Source organism: Gobio gobio, assembly GCF_949357685.1.
Source record: "Gobio gobio genome assembly, chromosome: 22".
Classification (NCBI taxonomy): Eukaryota; Metazoa; Chordata; class Actinopteri; order Cypriniformes; family Gobionidae; genus Gobio; species Gobio gobio.
This window is the reverse complement of record NC_137118.1, coordinates 700,596-720,595: the sequence shown is the minus strand read 5'-3', so window position 1 is coordinate 720,595 and position 20,000 is coordinate 700,596. Positions and strand designations below refer to the sequence as shown.

Genomic DNA, 20,000 nt, shown 5'->3' with positions numbered 1-20,000 from the left:
AAAACATCCATCCGCGCGTCACTCACGCATAACAAAAAATGGGCAAAGAGGCGGGACGTGGGAGGAGCTAAGGGGATGACTAACAGACAGCAGACAAACGGCAATCCAATAGGCTTGCTACGATAGTCGGTGTTGCCGGTGTTGCCGGTGTTAACGGTGTCCAGAATCAACACCGGTTACATCACTTGCCCACCGTGGCACCGCCCACCGTCTTTTTGATTTTTTATAGTAACAAAATAATTTAGTTCAGTTAGAGAACAGACAATACAAATAAAAACTGAATGTATCTGCTTAATAAAGCAGGATCCAACCGTGAGTCTCGGCAGCAGCAGGAGTCATTCATCAGATTTAAGAGTGAGGAGCTGACTGAGATCATCGCGGAAGATTTGGTTTCAAAGCGAAACGTAAAAGCGGCTATTTAAGGGAGGTTGTCATTTGTTTTGTTGTTGTGTTTTTCATTAAAAATAATAGGCTAATGAACCCACAATTCAAGCAACCCGCAGCCCAATTGCTGCTAATTCAAAATCGAAAGTAAATTGTGCACGACCGCACATAGCGCGCAATGTTTACTTTGGCCTGGTTCCGCAGTGTGAGCCTCCGCTACGCTGACTGCGCGCATCTATTTTTGCCGCACGCACCCTCGCACTCATGCGGGCGTGTCAAGTATAAACAGGGCTTTACGGACGGTTTTCAGTTCAGAGCGGTCGTGTGCATGTTACTTCGGTTAGATAGAATTAGTGATTTAAAAGCCTCCGCCGGTGATACCGGTATTACCGGTGTTGTCACACATCAATTAACCGGTGGGGAAATTTCCTCACCGTCACATCCCTACTATCCACCTGTCACTCAAAGTGGCCACGCCCTTAATTATGCAGAACTTAAAGGCTTTATATAATGTAAAAGAATGAGTTATAAATAAATCCCCCCCTCACAGTCGTCATGAAGGGCAACATTAGCCGTACAGACCAAAAGCACAGTTTGTCCCAGACTGTAAACATGTGTTCTTCTGCTGTAAAGTTGGCCATTTTAACATGAGCTCAATGAGATTCTGCTCCTCTAGTGGCCAGTCCATGAACTGCAGTTTAAGTCCCTTCAGGAGAAACTGCGGAGGAGCCGCTTGATTACAATATACAGTGTTGGGCACGTTACTTTAAAAAAGTAATTAGTTATAGTTACTAGTTACTTCTTACAAATAGTAACTGAGTTAGTAACTGAGTTACATCATTATAAAAGTAACTAATTACCAAGGAAAGTAATTACTGCGTTCCTTTTTTTGTTTGTTTTTTCAAATGTTCAAATATGTCAAATAACTTGGATGCCCCCAATATTAAATATGTTAAATGAATGAATTGGACACTAAATAGAATAAATTATTATTATAAAACATTGTACATTAATGTACACTATTGTAATGTTGCTGTGGGACAATGTGAGAGACACCTATCACATTCAATACATTATTGTAAATATTATCAGTAGACCTACTATAGTGTAAATATTATCAGTAGACCTACTATAGTGTAAATATTATCAGTAGACCTACTATAGTGTAAATATTATCAGTAGACCTACTATAGTGTAAATATTATCAGTAGACCTACTATAGTGTAAATATTATCAGTAGACCTACTATAGTGTAAATATTATCAGTAGATCTACTATAGTGTAAATATTATCAGTAGATCTACTATAGTGTAAATATTATCAGTAGACCTACTATAGTGTAAATATTATCAGTAGATCTACTATAGTGTAAATATTATCAGTAGACCTACTATAGTGTAAATATTATCAGTAGACCTACTATAGTGTAAATATTATCAGTAGACCTACTATAGTGTAAATATTATCAGTAGACCTACTATAGTGTAAATATTATCAGTAGATCTACTATAGTGTAAATATTATCAGTAGATCTACTATAGTGTAAATATTATCAGTAGACCTACTATAGTGTAAATATTATCAGTAGATCTACTACTATAGTGTAAATATTATCAGTAGACCTACTATAGTGTAAATATTATCAGTAGACCTACTATAGTGTAAATATTATCAGTAGACCTACTATAGTGTAAATATTATCAGTAGACCTACTATAGTGTAAATATTATCAGTAGATCTACTATAGTGTAAACATTATCAATAGACCTACTATAGTGTAAATATTATCAGTAGACCTACTATAGTGTAAATATTATCAGTAGATCTACTATAGTGTAAATATTATCAGTAGACCTACTATAGTGTAAATATTATCAGTAGACCTACTATAGTGTAAATATTATCAGTAGGCCTACTATAGTGTAAATATTATCAGTAGACCTACTATAGTGTAAATATTATCAGTAGGCCTACTATAGTGTAAATATTATCAGTAGACCTACTATAGTGTAAATATTATCAGTAGGCCTACTATAGTGTAAATATTATCAGTAGACCTACTATAGTGTAAATATTTTCAGTAGGCCTACTATAGTGTAAATATTATCAGTAGATCTACTATAGTGTAAATATTATCAGTAGATCTACTATAGTGTAAATATTATCAGTAGGCCTACTATAGTGTAAATATTATCAGTAGACCTACTATAGTGTAAATATTATCAGTAGGCCTACTATAGTGTAAATATTATCAGTAGATCTACTATAGTGTAAATATTATCAGTAGACCTACTATAGTGTAAATATTATCAGTAGGCCTACTATAGTGTAAATATTATCAGTAGATCTACTATAGTGTAAATATTATCAGTAGATCTACTATAGTGTAAATATTATCAGTAGATCTACTATAGTGTAAATATTATCAGTAGATCTACTATAGTGTAAATATTATCAGTAGATCTACTATAGTGTAAATATTATCAGTAGACCTACTATAGTGTAAATATTATCAGTAGGCCTACTATAGTTTAAATATTATCAGTAGATCTACTATAGTGTAAATATTATCAGTAGATCTACTATAGTGTAAATATTATCAGTAGACCTACTATAGTGTAAATATTATCAGTAGGCCTACTATAGTGTAAATATTATCAGTAGGCCTACTATAGTGTAAATATTATCAGTAGACCTACTATAGTGTAAATATTATCAGTAGGCCTACTATAGTGTAAATATTATCAGTAGATCTACTATAGTGTAAATATTATCAGTAGATCTACTATAGTGTAAATATTATCAGTAGACCTACTATAGTGTAAATATTATCAGTAGGCCTACTATAGTGTAAATATTATCAGTAGATCTACTATAGTGTAAATATTATCAGTAGATCTACTATAGTGTAAATATTATCAGTAGACCTACTATAGTGTAAATATTATCAGTAGATCTACTATAGTGTAAATATTATCAGTAGATCTACTATAGTGTAAATATTATCAGTAGATCTACTATAGTGTAAATATTATCAGTAGATCTACTATAGTGTAAATATTATCAGTACTTTACTACTCCTTTGGTAGTGGAGCTCACGTTATCACCTGGGTTTTTAGTCACTCATTTTGTGGCCGCTAAAAACCGCTCCAGTGAGCTCAATTATAGTAACGCCGCATTTTCCCCTCAGTAACGCTAACGGCGTTGTAACGGGAGAAACAGTCATTCGTTTGATTACTCGTTACTGAAAAAAAGAATTCCGTTTTATCTATAACGCCGTTATTCCCATCACTGACAACATAACACACTCAAATGTGTGTAATATGATAAAACAGCGCTGCACCCCCCCCAGCGGAAGAAGAAGAAGAAGAAGCGATAACGCTCGACTGTGTCATAATAAAAGTGACCTCTAGTGGCGAAAAACTACATAGTGCGCCTTTAACTCAGTTATGTATTATTTGCTTTCAGGCATTTATATAATTACTTAGTTATTGAGTTATTTATTTGGTTTCTGAATAACACCAGGTAGCAACACAGACAGCAAATAGTGTCGGCTCAACATGAGGATTCCACGCGTGTGTGTGTGTGTGTGTGTGTGTGTCTGGGGAATTCAGATGTTTCGAAAAGCCAATAAAAGTACTTCTTCACGAAAGCACTTTGTCAACACGACCCTGTGTGATCTGTGTGGTGTTTACAGATCAATTATGGCTCGTTAGATGTCAATACTTTCAGCGTTTAGTCTATTATTATTGAAAGTGATTGATTCTAAATGGCTTCCTGCCAAAAATAAACACATTAAAGAGTTTTTGAGTTCACCAAGTTCTCTTTAAAACGCATGCAGAGAGTGTGTTTACTGATTTTTGTGAGGTTTAAATCTCATAAATATAGTGGAATATGTCAACTCTCACTGTTTAAAAGGCTCAAAATCATCCAAATCATATTTTTGCTTTGAATATCAAGAGGTTTATGACGGCCACACTTTCACCTCGCAAGTTTGTGCATGTGAGTGTGTGTGTGCGTGAGTGAATGTGCGTAGGTGTGTGTGCATATGTCTGTGAGTGTGCACGGGAGTTTGTGCATGTGAGTGTATGTGTGTGTGTGAGTGTGTGTGTGTGAGTGAGTGTGCACGGGAGTTTGTGCATGTGAGCGTATGTGTGTGCGTGAGTGTGTGTGTGTGAGTGAGTGTGCACGGGAGTTTGTGCGTGTGAGTGTATGTGTGTTGGTGAGTGTGTGTGTGTGTGTGAGTGTGTGCGTATGTGTGTGTGCATATGTCTGTGAGTGTGCACGCGAGTTTGTGTGTGTGAGTGTGTGTGTGAGTGAATGTGCGTAGGTGTGTGTGTGAGTGAGTGTGCACGGGAGTTTGTGCATGTGAGCGTATGTGTGTGCGTGAGTGTGTGTGTGTGTGTGTGAGTGAGTGTGCACGGGAGTTTGTGCGTGTGAGTGTATGTGTGTTGGTGAGTGTGAGTGTGTGCGTATGTGTGTGTGCATATGTCTGTGAGTGTGCACGCGAGTTTGTGTGTGTGAGTGTGTGTGTGAGTGAATGTGCGTAGGTGTGTGTGAGTGTGTGCGTATGTCTGTGAGTGTGCACGCGAGTTTGTGTGTGTGAGTGTGTGTGTGTGCGTGTGAGTGAATGTGCGTAGGTGTGAGTGTGTGTGTGTGTATGTCTGTGAGTGTGCACGCGAGTTTGTGCATGTGAGCGTATGTGTGTGCGTGAGTGTGTGTGTGTGAGTGAGTGTGCACGGGAGTTTGTGCGTGTGAGCGTATGTGTGTGCGTGAGTGTGTGTGTGTGAGTGAGTGTGCATAGGTGTGTGTGAGTGTGTGCGTATGTGTGTGTGCATATGTCTGTGAGTGTGCACGCGAGTTTGTGTGTGTGTGTGAGTGTGTGTGTGTGCGTGTGAGTGAATGTGCGTAGGTGTGTGTGAGTGTGTGCGTATGTCTGTGAGTGTGTACGCGAGTTTGTGCGTGTGAGCGTATGTGTGTGCGTAGGTGTGTGTGAGTGTTTGCGTATGTGTGTGTGCATATGTCTGTGAGTGTGCACGCGAGTTTGTGTGTGTGAGTGTGTGTGTGTGCGTGTGAGTGAATGTGCGTAGGTGTGTGTGTCTGTGAGTGTGTACGCGAGTTTGTGCGTGTGAGCGTATGTGTGTGCGTAGGTGTGTGTGAGTGTGTGCGTATGTGCGTGTGTCAGACTGGGGGGGAGAATTACACTCATTAGCACAATCTGTGGCGCTTCATTAATTTGATGCAAGTGATGCTTCACAGACAGACTCATCACTGCTTTATTTTGGGGTTAGTTCTCAACACGTTCTCAAAGTTCCCCGTCAGAAATGGCAACAATCTGTCCCACCGCCTGAGACAAGGAGATCCAAATATCCTTAAACCCCTTTTCGGGAGATCACAGAACGTCTAAAGCAAGGGATATTCAAAACTAGACTGGGTTGCGTTCATCTGATAAATATGAAATAATCACACCCTGAATAACAATGAATGTTTTCGTTGTGGTCGTAAGGTTTGACAGCTGAAATGTACATCCATTTCCATGACTGCAGTAATGAAATATCCCGTTCATAACCCAACCTGAGGTGGGATGTATTCCCCCTTCCCCATTAACACACAGATATAAATGCCGGCAGCTCTAGAGGATGTTACAGCACTGCAGGTCCCGCTGGGAGGATGGCCATATGTTATGTACTGTATGGGATATGATATAAATTTAGACAGTGAAAGGAGAGAAATGACTCTGAGTTTGCTCTTGTGTAACATGCTCAGCTGTGGGAGGATGGATCCAGTGATGTGACCCTCTCTCTCTCCCTCTCTCTCTCTCTCTGTTTACTTCTCTCTTTCACACCAGGTGCAGTTTGCTCCGCTGTTTGCATCTGACCCTTTGTCCATAATTCAAAACGAGAATATGATCCAAAAGGGACTGTAAACGAGGCACAGCGTCCTCCCCTGACATACCCCTGTCCTGATCTAACACTCCCACTCCAGCTCAACAGAAATGACTCCTGTCTGAATATGAATGACTTACGATCAGTCAGAGATGATTATGTTTTAAGGCTTTTAATTGATAATGTTTTTATTAAACTCATCACAAATATGAGCAGAGAAACGCCTGAAGGGTTCAAAAGACAGAAGAGAAAATCATTGCATAGATACAAAAAAAGTTAATATAGCAAATATGAGATGTTAAAAAAAAGATAAATGAGAGTGGAAATATACACATGGCATAAGAACGAACACACGCACAAGTTATAAAGACACTACTGCATTATTACAGTAGCATCCAGACATGGTTCTGTCCGTTTCTGCGGCTCTGCTCTGAGTACAGTCACCAAAGCGCATCTGTCTCACAGTGGATATCATTTTTAATGAAATTTCTATTTATGGTGCATATGTGATATGCACAACAGGCTTTCAGAGAGGAGATAGACAGAGTGGACCAGGATACAGTAATATCAGTCCCTGTGTAATAAGGGCTGCGAAACATTTATTCCATCACCAAACAAACATGACTTTCATACGCTTTTATTGCAGACAGAGAGCTGATCATTCTTTTATATTACAGTCAATATTATACATCTGTTTAGTTTTTTTTCTTCTTAAATAGCATTGTAAACTCTAATAATTGTCTTGATTCTGGTTAAATTACAACATGCATAAAAACATAAAAAACAGATGAAAATTAATCATAATATTGGCCAATAAAGACAATTCATTCTGACCTTGCATATAAAGTCAAAACAACATTCACAAATAATTTTACTTAAGGAAATATATTTGTGAGTAAAATAGGGGAAAATAGTGGCATTAAAGATGGCTAACTACTGAAATTAGAAACACTGTCGGCACAGGTTTGGTTACCGCTTATCAAAATACAAAAATAGAACAAAGACTTTAGACTTGACTTGGACTTGAACCTCAAAGACTTAAGACTTGATTTGGACCTCGAAAGCTTGAGACTTGACTTGGACCTCAAAGACTTGACACTTGACTTAGACTTGGACCAATGACTTGAGACTTGACTTGGACGTCAAAAACTTGAGACTTGACTTGACTTGGACTAGGACCAATGACTTGAGACTTGACTTGGACCTCAAAAACTTGAGACTTGATTTGGACCTCAAAGACTTTAGACTTGACTTGGACTTGAACCTCAAAGACTTAAGACTTGATTTGGACCTCGAAAGCTTGAGACTTGACTTGGACCTCAAAGACTTGAGATTTGACTTGGACCTCAAAGACTTGAGACTTAACTTAGACTTGGACCTCAAAGACTTGAGATTTGACGTGGACCTCAAAGACTTGAGACTTGACTTAGACTTGGACCTCAAAGACTTGAGATTTGACGTGGACCTCAAAGACTTGACACTTGACTTAGACTTGGACCAATGACTTGAGACTTGACTTGGACCTTGAAAACTTGAGACTTGACTTGGACCTCAAAGACTTGAGACTTGACTTGGACCTCAAAGACTTGAGACTTGACTTGGACCTCAGAGACTTGAGACTTAACTTAGACTTGGACCTCAAAGACTTGAGACTTGACTTGGACCTCAAAGACTTGAGACTTGACTTGGACCTCAAAGACTTGAGACTTAACTTAGACTTGGACCTCAAAGACTTGAGACTTGACTTGGACCTCAAAGACTTGAGACTTGACTTGGACCTCAAAGACTTGAGACTTAACTTAGACTTGGACCTCAAAGACTTGAGACTTGACTTGGACCTCAAAGACTTGAGACTTGACTTGGACCTCAAAGACTTGAGACTTGACTTGGACCTCAAAGACTTGAGACTTGACTTGGACCTCAAAGACTTGAGACTTAACTTAGACTTGGACCTCAAAGACTTGAGACTTGACTTGGACCTCAAAGACTTGAGACTTAACTTAGACTTGGACCTCAAAGACTTGAGACTTGACTTGGACCTCAAAAACTTGAGACTTGACTTGGACCCAATGACTTGAGACTTGACTTGGACGTCAAAAACTTGAGACTTGACTTGGACTTGAACCTCAAAGACTTGAGACTTGATTTGAACCTCAAAGACTTTAGACTTGACTTGGACTTGGACCAATGACTTGAGATTTGACTTGTACTTGGACATCAAAGACTTGAGACTTGACTTGGACTTGGACCCAATGACTTGAGACTTGACTTGGATTTGTCTATTAGGGCTCACCAAGGTCATGGATTTGATTCCCAGAGAATGCATAAACTGATCAAATATATGCAATATGGAATGCAAATCACTTTGGATAAAAAATGCCAGATGCACAGATGTAAATGTTAACCAGTAACCTGTGTAGCCTACGCTATAAGAAAAAAATCTATACAAAAAGATACTGATCAGTTTCAGTTTATGTATATTACATCTGAGAAAACCCCACTCATCTGTCTCCTTGGGTATGTCATAATTAGTTTGTATGTGTCAGCTGTAATTATCTTAGTTTGTGTTTACTACTTAAGTTGTTCCTGCATTTCTTGTCCGGTCACTGTTATGTTTAGTTGTGTTTGCACTACTTGTCTGCCTGCCTTTTGGATTGTAAGAGTTGTTTGGAACATTACTCGTCGTCTGTATTCCTGCAAACACTTGTGACACATAGTACATTGGGTCCTATTTTTACAGACTTTTCTTAGAGTGTAGCTAACATCCGTTGAAATAAAGTAATTTCCAAGAGAATACACTTTGATTAAGAAGATAATGAAGACTTACATGTTTCTTTGGCATAACATGCACTGATGAATCATACACAATAAGGAACATGCGTTAACAAAAGTTATAGTTCTGTTTTCCTGCAATATGGCACATGCTAATGGGTTAATGAGCTGTTTGTAGGTTTGCCAGTAACAAGCTGAGCGACTGGCCAGAATTACACAGTGAGAATAATAACAAGGTCTCTGAATTAGAGTGACAGGAGCGGCTCTGCATTTCCCGAGGACAGTCAGCCAGCGGTGTTTCGAGATGATTAGAGATTACTTTCCGGTGCTCTAATTAAAGTTTACTCTCTGGATAAACTGCTCAGATAAAAATTCAGTCAAGCCCCTCCGTGCAAACTCAAAGGAAAGCTTAACACAAACGACCTAAGATTATAGATCAGAAATCCATTGGAAGGATGCCTTTAGTAAATAGGACAGGCACAGAAAGAGATGCAGTCTGTAATGAAGCATCTCTGCCATCCCACACAGCTGTTGATAAATATGACAGAGAGAGGCTGTTTATGTCTGTCTCGCTGTGTCTCCTTTGTTAAAGCACCTCTAAATGTGTTGTCATGCTCAACACTTGATCGTACCGCTCAAACTGTGAATAATCCGTAGGATGACACGGGCTTCGGTTTTTCGTTGTGTTAAAAAACAAAAGGCTTCTCGGAACCGTACACAAACAGTACATCAGTGCCATTTGTATAGAACTACATCAGGTAAAGTGCGTTCATGTGTGTTTAAAGGTGTGCAGGCCACTCTCAAACAGAAATCAATGTGCTATACTTAGCCTGACAGAGTGCATTATATAAACAGCACTCATACAGCGAGCAGACACTGAAAGCACAGCTAGACCTTTCTTCAAATCACTAATCTGATTCATTCCAAGAAATATCTCACATTTGACCTACGCTGTCTGACAGATTAAAAGGCAGATGTCTGTTCATCAGCCAGAATGAGAGCATTTTTAGTCCATAAACTGACCCTTGTTTTTCCCGGTAGCTGTGAATACAATGTCATCGACTAAACCCAGAAGTAGCAACAATCAAAAAGCAACGCAACAGCCATAAAATTGCAATGGCAATCATATCCGTCCACTGTTTGTGTCTTGCTGAGAAAGTACAGGACGCCTCCACTAAGTATAAACCTGCCCACATCAGTGTGGGACTCCTAGTAGGAGAGCGAGAAATAAAGACATGTGTTTGTGTGTATTAGCTGCGGGTGGAGACTAAGTTAAATAACTACAACATTTTAATAAGGCAGGGCTTTTTAACTTTACAGACCCAGAGACCACCAACCTAAACTTAATGAAGCAGTTTGTAGCAGTAAATGAAGAGATGTCCCAGCGAGCACAAGTTCAGTATGGAGTACCACAGGGCTCAGTGCTAGGACCGCTACTCTTCACCCTGTACATGCTACCACTGGGAGATATCATTAGGAAGCATGGCGTTAGTTTTCATTGTTATGCTGACGATACTCAGCTCTATATTTCTTCATGCCCTGACGAAACTTACCAATTCACAAGATTAACGTAATGCAGAGCTGATATAAAACATTGGATGACCGGTCATTTCCTGCAACTCAATTCAGAAAAAAATGAATTTTTAATTATTGGCCAAAAAAGCTCCACAAGTAGTGACCTAGAATACTGTCTAACACTTGATGCTCTGTCCAGTCCTCTGGTCAGTGAGGAACCTGGGTGTGCTCTTTGATACCAATCTTTCGTTTGAAAGCCACGTTTCTAGCATCAGTAAAATTGCATTCTACCATCTTAAAAATATCTCTAAATGCTGATTTGTTTACGGTTTGTGTATCTGCAGCCTGGAGCGCTGGTTTCCCTTTTGAATGACGAATATAGACGAATATATCTGCAGAAATAGACAGTTGTGTCACTCCCGGATAACAGATCATGGGCAAAGAGGCGGGACGTGGGCGGAGCTGATGACTAACAGACAGCAGACAAACGGCAATCCACCTGCCACTCAAAGTGGCCACGCCCTTAATTATGCAGAACTTTAAGGCTTTATATAATGTAAACGAGTGAGTTATAAATAAATCCCCCCCTCACAGTCGTCATGAAGGGCAACATTAGCCGTACAGACCAAAAGCACAGTTTGTCCCAGACTGTAAACATGTGTTCTTCTGCTGTAAAGTTGGCCATTTTAACATCAGCTCAGTGAGATTCTGCTCCTCTAGTGGCCAGACCATGAACTGCAGTTTAAGTCCCTTCAGTATCGGCTTATCTTGGCCTTTAGACCAATAATAAAAAGAAAATCTAAAAAACATTTGGAGTATTTGGTGCACAAATAGATGTACAAAAGCCTATGGTTAAACCTAGCAAGTTGTTGAAATGTTATATTTACAGCCTTTGCTCTCCACGGACCTTCTGATTGAAAACCCTGGCAGCCAAAGAAGCTACACACCCAGCATAATGTCTATAACTTTTTAATTTCTTCAAACTTTATTTCCAAACGATCATCAAACTTTGCCGCCTGCAGTGACTGTGTCCTCAATCCAGAGCGGTAATGAAACCTTTGCAAACATGTGTCAGCCCTGCGGTCTCTTACAGGATTAACGGCTGAATTGTGGAAATGGATGCCTGGCACACGAGCACTCGAAGCGAAAGCGATTCCACGCTTTTATGGATCACGTCTGCGGAGAAACAGCGCCTGACGAGAAGTGATGAGCCACACTCTGCTTCCGCTCAGCCTGCCAAACAGGAAGGGACGCCCATATATGGGCACCTCTATTGTCTCCAAGGCACAGCTCCCTGAGCCGGCGTCTCCATGACGACCGGATAGAATTTGAGCCAAACCTCTACTCATAGAGATTCAACTGGTACGATTTAAACCAATCATATCGCAGACGACTCGGCTTCTCGAAGTCTCTGCCACACATCTTACAGAGGTGAAGACGGAAAACTAGGGCACGGATACACAGAGAAGCATCAATAGGATCAATCCAGCTGGAAAAAAATCATGCCTGTATATCTAACATCTACTTAATAAGCAAGTAGTCGATGCACAGACTCTGCATTCAATCCGAAGCAACACTAACACTATTAGCTTTTTGTAATGGAGTAGCAATGGCATTTGAATATGGTAATCACGGTGCAAACGGCAACAAAAGCAAACCGCATAGTGCCTATAATTCAGATCACACACAACAGTATTCATTGCACAACGGTTGATCTGGATCTGCAAGACTGAGTCTCTCTCTCTCTCTCTCTCTCTCTCTCTCATCACCCCATCTTCCTCCCTCCCATGCCTCAATATCTCATATCTCTCTCGTCTTTGACTCCTCTCCATCGGGATGTGCCCTTCTGAATCAGACGGCTATATCTGAACGCCAGCAAACACACACTCCGCTCCAGGAGAGCTGTCACACACGCATGACTTCCTGTTTATTTGTTTTTTATCTGAGAAATTAATTATCTTGTTTTAACAAATGTCTGAGAAGGGAGTTCACATGTGAAGCATTTGCTGGAGCATAAATGCAGGAAGGATCATTACCTGATCCAGAAGGAGACTTGCTGCGTCGGGAAAGGGCAACACTTCTGGGAGAGCTTCTGTTTAGAGACCCCATCTTCCCATAGGACGCGGATTTCACCACTCGGCATTCTGGCACACAACAAGATCACATTAGATAGAAAACTAATGAAAGTACTTTGAACATGCATGCATGTTGTGCCGCCCCTTCACACACACATGAGCTTCCCATTCTCCATCCGTAGGGTTTAATATGGAGCTCTAACAGCTCCAGCTCTTCTTTCCTCAAGGTTTAGGAGTGTGTTTATGGGGATTCTTCATTTGTGATGTTGGACGAGAAGGCCTGGCTCTCAGTCTCCGCTCTAATTCATCCAGTGTTAATTTTGACAGCAAGTTTTGAGTTTTAGTCATATTTTAGTCACTTGAATTGTTTTTAGTTTTAGTCTCCTAAAATCTAATGAGTTTAGTTAAATTCTAATACATTAAGCATTTAAGCGTCACATAACCGACTGACACTCGAACTGACATTTTGACATCATTTTGTTTTTGACATTAAAAATACACGAAAGAGCTTAATTCACTTTTTGTTTATTTTTTTAAAAACATCTATATAGTTTTTATAACTCTGTATTTCTGCTTTAGTCAGTAGGCCATATCAGGTGAAGCTAAAGCTTAAAATAAGTTTGTTTATTTTTTTAATTTCAGTTAACATTTATTTAATTTCAAGTAATGAAGATTTGTTGTGAACTATTATAACCTGTTAATTTATTGAATATGTGTCAAATACTGGTCTTTCCTCCTGACTATGAATTTAATGGGAATGGAATTAAATACAGTTTATTGTGTCAGCCAATACGAATATATAATGCGTGACTTTTAATGATAAACCAGCTGGAAATACACCAGGACTCTTATTTTGAAATGTCTGCGCCTCTATTGCAGTTGCAGGAGCTCATTCAAGTTCAGGAGATCAAATATCCATTATTACAACCGTCTAAAACATATTACTATATAAACATCATAAAGTAAACATTGTCATATTCCTCAGCATTAGTTCATAAATACTGGTCTGGCATAAGTGTGTGTTATTGATTGATTGAGCCGCTCTGGAGCTGGATTGTGTGTGTGTGTGTGTGTGTGTGTGTGTGTGTGTGTAATTGATTGAGCGGCTCTGGAGCTGGATTGGGGGTGTGTGTGTGTGAGTGTGTGTGTGTGTGTGTGTGTGTGCGTTATTGATTGAGCGGCTCTGGAGCTGGATTGGGGGTGTGTGTGTGTGTGTGTGTGTGTGTTATTGATTGAGCGGCTCTGGAGCTGGATTGGGTGTGTGTGTGTTTGTGTGTGTGTGTGTGTGTGTGTGTGTGTGTGTTATTGATTGAGCGGCTCTGGAGCTTGATTGGGGGTGTGTGTGTGTGAGTGTGTGTGTGTGTGTGTGTGTTATTGATTGATTGAGCCGCTCTGGAGCTGGATTGGGTGTGTGTGTGTGTGTGTGTGTGTGTGTGTGTTATTGATTGAGCGGCTCTGGAGCTGGATTGGGTGTGTGTGTGTGTGTGTGTGTGTGTTATTGATTGAGCGGCTCTGGAGCTGGATTGTGTGTGTGTGTGTGTGTGTGTGTGTGTTATTGATTGAGCGGCTCTGGAGCTGGATTGGGTGTGTGTGTGTGTGTGTGTGTGTGTTATTGATTGAGCGGCTCTGGAGCTGGATTGTGTGTGTGTGTGTGTGTGTGTTATTGATTGAGCGGCTCTGGAGCTGGATTGGGTGTGTGTGTGTGTGTGTGTGTGTGTGTGTGTTTTCCAGAGGTTAGATCAGTTCAGATCAAATGTGCTCATCTGTGACGCAGGACATCAGTTCTGACCCCATCTCTGCCCTAATCCAACCTCACTAACATTTGTCTCAATTTTATTTGTTGACGAAAATGACAGTTGATTTTCGTCATAGTTTTTATTTAGTTATCGTCTCGTTTTCGTTAGTGAAAAATGGTTGTTGACGGAAATTATTCGTCAACGAAATTAACACTGAATTCATCCCAAAGCTGTTCTATCGGGTTGAGGTCAGGACTCCAGTTCCTCCACCAAACTCCTCATCCATGTCTTTATGGAGACGCTTTGAGCACTGGAGCAGTCATGCTGGGACAGGAAGGGGCCGTCCCCAAACTGGGCCCACAAAAATGAGAGCATGTAATTGTCCAAAATGTCTTGGTGAAGCATTAAGAGTTCCTTTAACTGGAACTAACCCCTGAAAAACAGCCCCACCCCATAATCCCCCCTCCACCAAACTTTACACTTGGCACAATGCAGTCAGGCAAGTCCCGTTCTCCTGGCAACCGCCAAACCCAGACTCGTCCATGGGATTGTCAGACAGAGAAGCGTGATTGGTCACTCAGAAAACACGTCTCCACTGCTCTAGAGTCCAGTGGCGGCGCGCTTTACCCCACTGCATCCCACGCTTTGCATTGCACTAAGGCTTGGATGAGCTGCTCGGCCATGGAAACCCATTCCATGAAGCTCTACACACTTTTCTTGAGCTCATCTGAAGGCCACAGAAGTTTGGAGGTCTGGAGCTCTTGACTCTGCAGAAAGTTGGCCACTTCTGTGACCCTCAGCATGAGCTGACCCCACTCTGCGAACACACACACACACACACACACACACACACTCCTGAGAGCGGCCCATTCTCTCTCTAATGTGTGTAGAAGCGAACACACACACACACACACACACACACACACACACACTCCTGAGAGCGGCCCATTCTCTCTCTAATGTGTGTAGAAGCGAACACACACACACACACACACACACACACACACACACACACACACGCTCCTGAGAGCGGCCCATTCTCTCTCTAGTGTGTGTAGAAGCGTCTGCAGGCCTAGAGCTGGAGTTACACACCTGTGGCCCTTTTAGAGTGATTAAACTAAGATCTGATTGCTTGATTAGTTTTTACTTGCACATCACCAAATGACTGACTAGTTTGATTGCTATCTCAAATCCTCTTTAAAAATCCTCTAAAACTCAAACTCTAGCCGAAGATAATCCTTAAACTGAAGCACTAAATGAATCCTCCGCTTGTGAAGCACATTTATGCAAGTGTGATGGAAAAGATGGCAAGACCTTAACCCTAAACACAAATCAGAGATTCTGCAGAACTGCTGCAATAACCCTGTGTATATAAACACTCAGAGAGCCGGATCGCTGACTGCAGGTGTGACAGTAAATGCCAAGACACTTCCGTCTCCATGGAGTCACATAGAGCCAGTTTCAGCCCTTAACTCTCCAAATCACCTCCTTATATGATGATATACAAAAAAATATGCTTTCTCACGATTGTTAATCACAGACTTACATAATCATCTTCATCGACAATAATGATTTTATAACTTTGAGTATTATGGATCAAATAAAAATTAACATCACTGACAAAGTGCTCTTATGGGGTAGCATTCTGCTCATATTATATTAAAGCTGCGTTCTTCAGGGAAATCTTTGCCATTCTGGCTCCATCCATCTCGCCATCGGGAAGCTTCATATGTTCCTCTCGGTTCTCATAATCACATCTACTCATGATTGACTCGAATTCACACCATAATCATCGCATATTCATTACATTAGTTATACAGATAGACAGACAGACACACAGATAGACAGACACAGATGGACAGACAGACAGACAGACAGATGGATACTTCGATGGAGAGATAGACAGACACACACACAGATGGACAGATTATGGGACAAAACATCCAACAATAATAGAGAGAACTCTTCAAATACACTTCAGAAAACTGAGCTCATATCAGCACAGAGGACAGCCTTAGTCTCGCCACACCATTACTGACGGAGCCAGATTCTCCTTTCCTGATAACACAACAAGAGGAGGAGAGAGGAGGAGAGAAGGAGAGAGGAGGAGGAGGAGAGAAGAGGAGAGAGGAGGAGAGAGAAGGAGAGAGGAGGAGGAGGAGAGAGGAGGAGAGAGGAGGACAGAAGGAGAGGAGGAGAGGAGAGAGGAGGAGAGAAGGAGAGGAGGAGAGAGGAGAGAGGAGGAGAGGAGAGAGGAGGAGAGAGGAGGAGGAGAGAGGAGGAGAGGAGAGAGGAGGAGAGAGGAGGAGGAGAGAGGAGGAGAGAGGAGAGAGGAAGAGAGAGGAGGAGAGAGGAGAGAGGAGGAGAGGAGAGAGGAGGAGGAGAGAGGAGGAGAGGAGAGAGGAGGAGAGGAGAGAGGAGGAGAGAGGAGGAGGAGAGAGGAGGAGAGGAGAGAGGAGGAGAGAGGAGGAGGAGAGAGGATGAGAGAGAGGAGAGGAGAGAGGAGGAGAGGAGGAGAGAGGAGGAGAGGAGGAGAGAGGAGGAGAGAGGAGAGAGGAGGAGAGGAGGAGAGAGGAGGAGAGAGGAGAGAGGAGGAGAGAGAGGAGGAGAGAGGAGGAGAGAGGAGAGAGGAGAGAGAGGAGAGAGGAGAGAGAGGAGAGAGGAGGAGAGAGGAGGAGAGGAGGAGAGAGGAGGGGAGAGAGGAGAGAGGAGAGAGAGGAGAGAGGAGGAGAGAGGAGGAGAGGAGGAGAGAGGAGGGGAGAGAGGAGAGAGGAGGAGAGAGGAGAGAGGAGGAGAGAGGAGGAGGAGAGAGGAGGAAAGGAGGAGAGGAGAGAGGAGGAGAGAGGAGGAGAGAGAGGAGGAGAGAGGAGAGAGGAGAGGAGGAGAGAGGAGGAGGAGAGAGGAGAGGAGGAGAGAGAGGAGAGAGGAGGAGAGGAGAGGAGAGGAGAGGAGGAGATAGGAGTCATTCCTAGGATATCTAAGTCCACTAAAGGAGGGAGGGCTTTTTCACATTTAGCTCCTAAACTCTGGAATAGTCTTCCTGATATTGTTCGAGGTTCGGACTCGCTGTCCCAGTTTAAAACTAGATTAAAGACGCATCTCTTTAGCCAAGCATTCACATTATAAATACGTTTTATACTACAGTTAAATCGCACCAACAGCATTAATATTCTGAACAGCAGCTATGCTAATTATTTCCCATCTGCTTTTCTGTTGTTATCTCGGGACACTAGTCCTGAGGTAACTAGTTCGTCAGCTCCAGTTTGTATCAGCCTCTCATGGAGACTTCAGATGCCCCGACACCTGTGATGAGACGACTCGACGCCTGTGATGAGACGACTCGACGCCTGTGATGAGACGACTCGACGCCTGTGATGAGACGACTCGACGCCTGTGATGAGACGACTCGACGCCTGTGATGAGACGACTCGACGCCTGTGATGAGACGACTCGACGCCTGTGATGAGACGACTCGACGCCTGTGATGAGACGACTCAACGCCTGTGATGAGACGACTCGACGCCTGTGATGAGACGACTCAACGCCTGTGATGAGACGACTCGACGCCTGTGATGAGACGACTCGACGCCTGTGATGAGACGACTCAACGCCTGTGATGAGACGACTCGACGCCTGTGATGAGACGACTCGACGCCTGTGATGAGACGACTCAACGCCTGTGATGAGACGACTCGACGCCTGTGATGAGACGACTCGACGCCTGTGATGAGACGACTCAACGCCTGTGATGAGACGACTCGACGCCTGTGATGAGACGACTCGACGCCTGTGATGAGACGACTCGACGCCTGTGATGAGACGACTCGACGCCTGTGATGAGACGACTCGACGCCTGTGATGAGACGACTCGACGCCTGTGATGAGACGACTCGACGCCTGTGATGAGACGACTCGACGCCTGTGATGAGACGACTCGACGCCTGTGATGAGACGACTCGACGCCTGTGATGAGACGACTCGACGCCTGTGATGAGACGACTCGACGCCTGTGATGATACGACTCGACGCCTGTGATGAGACGACTCGACGCCTGTGATGAGACGACTCGACGCCTGTGATGAGACGACTCGACGCCTGTGATGAGACGACTCGACACCTGTGATGAGACGACTCGACGCCTGTGATGAGACGACTCGACGCCTGTGATGAGACGACTCAACGCCTGTGATGAGACGACTCGACACCTGTGATGAGACGACTCGACGCCTGTGATGAGACGACTCGACGCCTGTGATGAGACGACTCGACACCTGTGATGAGACGACTCGACGCCTGTGATGAGACGACTCAACGCCTGTGATGAGACGACTCGACACCTGTGATGAGACGACTCCACGCCTGTGATGAGACGACTCGACGCCTGTGAAGAGACGACTCAACGCCTGCGTTGTTATGGCCTAAAATAATACACGATTGATTAACTTATCCTAACATTTTTCTTTAACATTCTCTTTGTAACATTTTTCAATGTACATTTATGAAATGCACTTTCTGTGAAGCTGCTTTGAAACAATGTGTATTGTGAAAAGCGCTATACAAATAAATTTGAATTGAATTGAATTGAGAAGAGGAGAGGAGAAGGAGAGAGGAGGAGGAGAGGAGAGAGAGGAGGAGGAGAGGAGAGAGGAGGAGATGAGAGGAGAGAGGAGGAGAGGAGAGGAGAGATGAGAGAGGAGGAGAGGAGAGAGGAGAGAGAGGAGGAGGAGGAGAGGAGAGAGGAGGAGAGAGGAGGAGAGGACAGCCTTTGTCTCGCCACACCATTACTGAGCCACACACACTCTCATTTCCTGACAACAACACAATAGGAGGAGGAGAGAGGAGAAGAGAGAGGAGGAGAGGAAGAGAGGGGAGAGGAGGAGAGAAGAGGAGCGAGGGGATAGGAGAGAGAGGAGAGGAGCGAGGAGGAGAGAGGAGGGGAGATGAGAGGAGGAGAGGGAGAAGAGAGAAGGAGAGGAGAGAGGAGAGAGGAGAGAGGAGGGAGGAGGAGAGAGGAGTGGAGGACAGGAGAGAGAGGAGGAGAGAAGAGGAGAGGAGGAGAGGAGAGAGGAGGAGAGGAGAGAGGAGGAGAGGAGGAGAGGAGAGAGGAGGAGAGGAGAGAGGAGGAGAGGAGGAGGAGAGGAGAGAGGACAGGAGAGAGAGGAGGAGAGAGAGAGGAGAGAGGAGATAGAGGAGGAGAGAGGAGGAGAGGAGAGAGGAGGAGAGGAGGAGAGGAGAGAGGAGGAGAGGAGAGAGGAGGAGAGGAGGAGGAGAGGAGAGAGGACAGGAGAGAGAGAGAGAGAGGAGAGAGAGAGGAGATAGAGGAGGAGAGAGGAGTGGAGGACAGGAGAGAGAGGAGGAGAGAAGAGGAGAGGAGGAGAGGAGAGAGGAGGAGAGGAGAGAGGAGGAGAGGAGGAGAGGAGAGAGGAGGAGAGGAGAGAGGAGGAGAGGAGGAGGAGAGGAGAGAGGACAGGAGAGAGAGGAGGAGAGGAGAGAGGAGGAGAGGAGAGAGGAGAGAGGAGGAGAGGAGAGAGGACAGGAGAGAGAGGAGGAGAGGAGAGAGGAGGAGAGGAGAGAGGAGGGAGGAGGAGAGAGGAGTGGAGGACAGGAGAGAGGAGAGAGAGGAGGAGGAGAGG

The 20,000-nt window shown here is 43.1% G+C and overlaps 1 protein-coding gene across 2 annotated transcripts in view; it reads right to left on the bottom strand.

Annotated features, from left to right (window-relative positions):
- Window positions 1–20,000, bottom strand: part of dclk1a (doublecortin-like kinase 1a) — a gene marked incomplete at its 5' end in the record, with an annotated part of 101,494 nt that overhangs the window by 42,729 nt on the left and 38,765 nt on the right. For both annotated transcript variants that reach the window (XM_079804692.1, XM_079804694.1), the window contains one exon: window positions 12,593–12,700. In XM_079804692.1, the coding sequence (XP_079660818.1) occupies window positions 12,593–12,700 (108 nt within the window). The remainder of the gene's footprint in view (window positions 1–12,592; window positions 12,701–20,000) is intronic.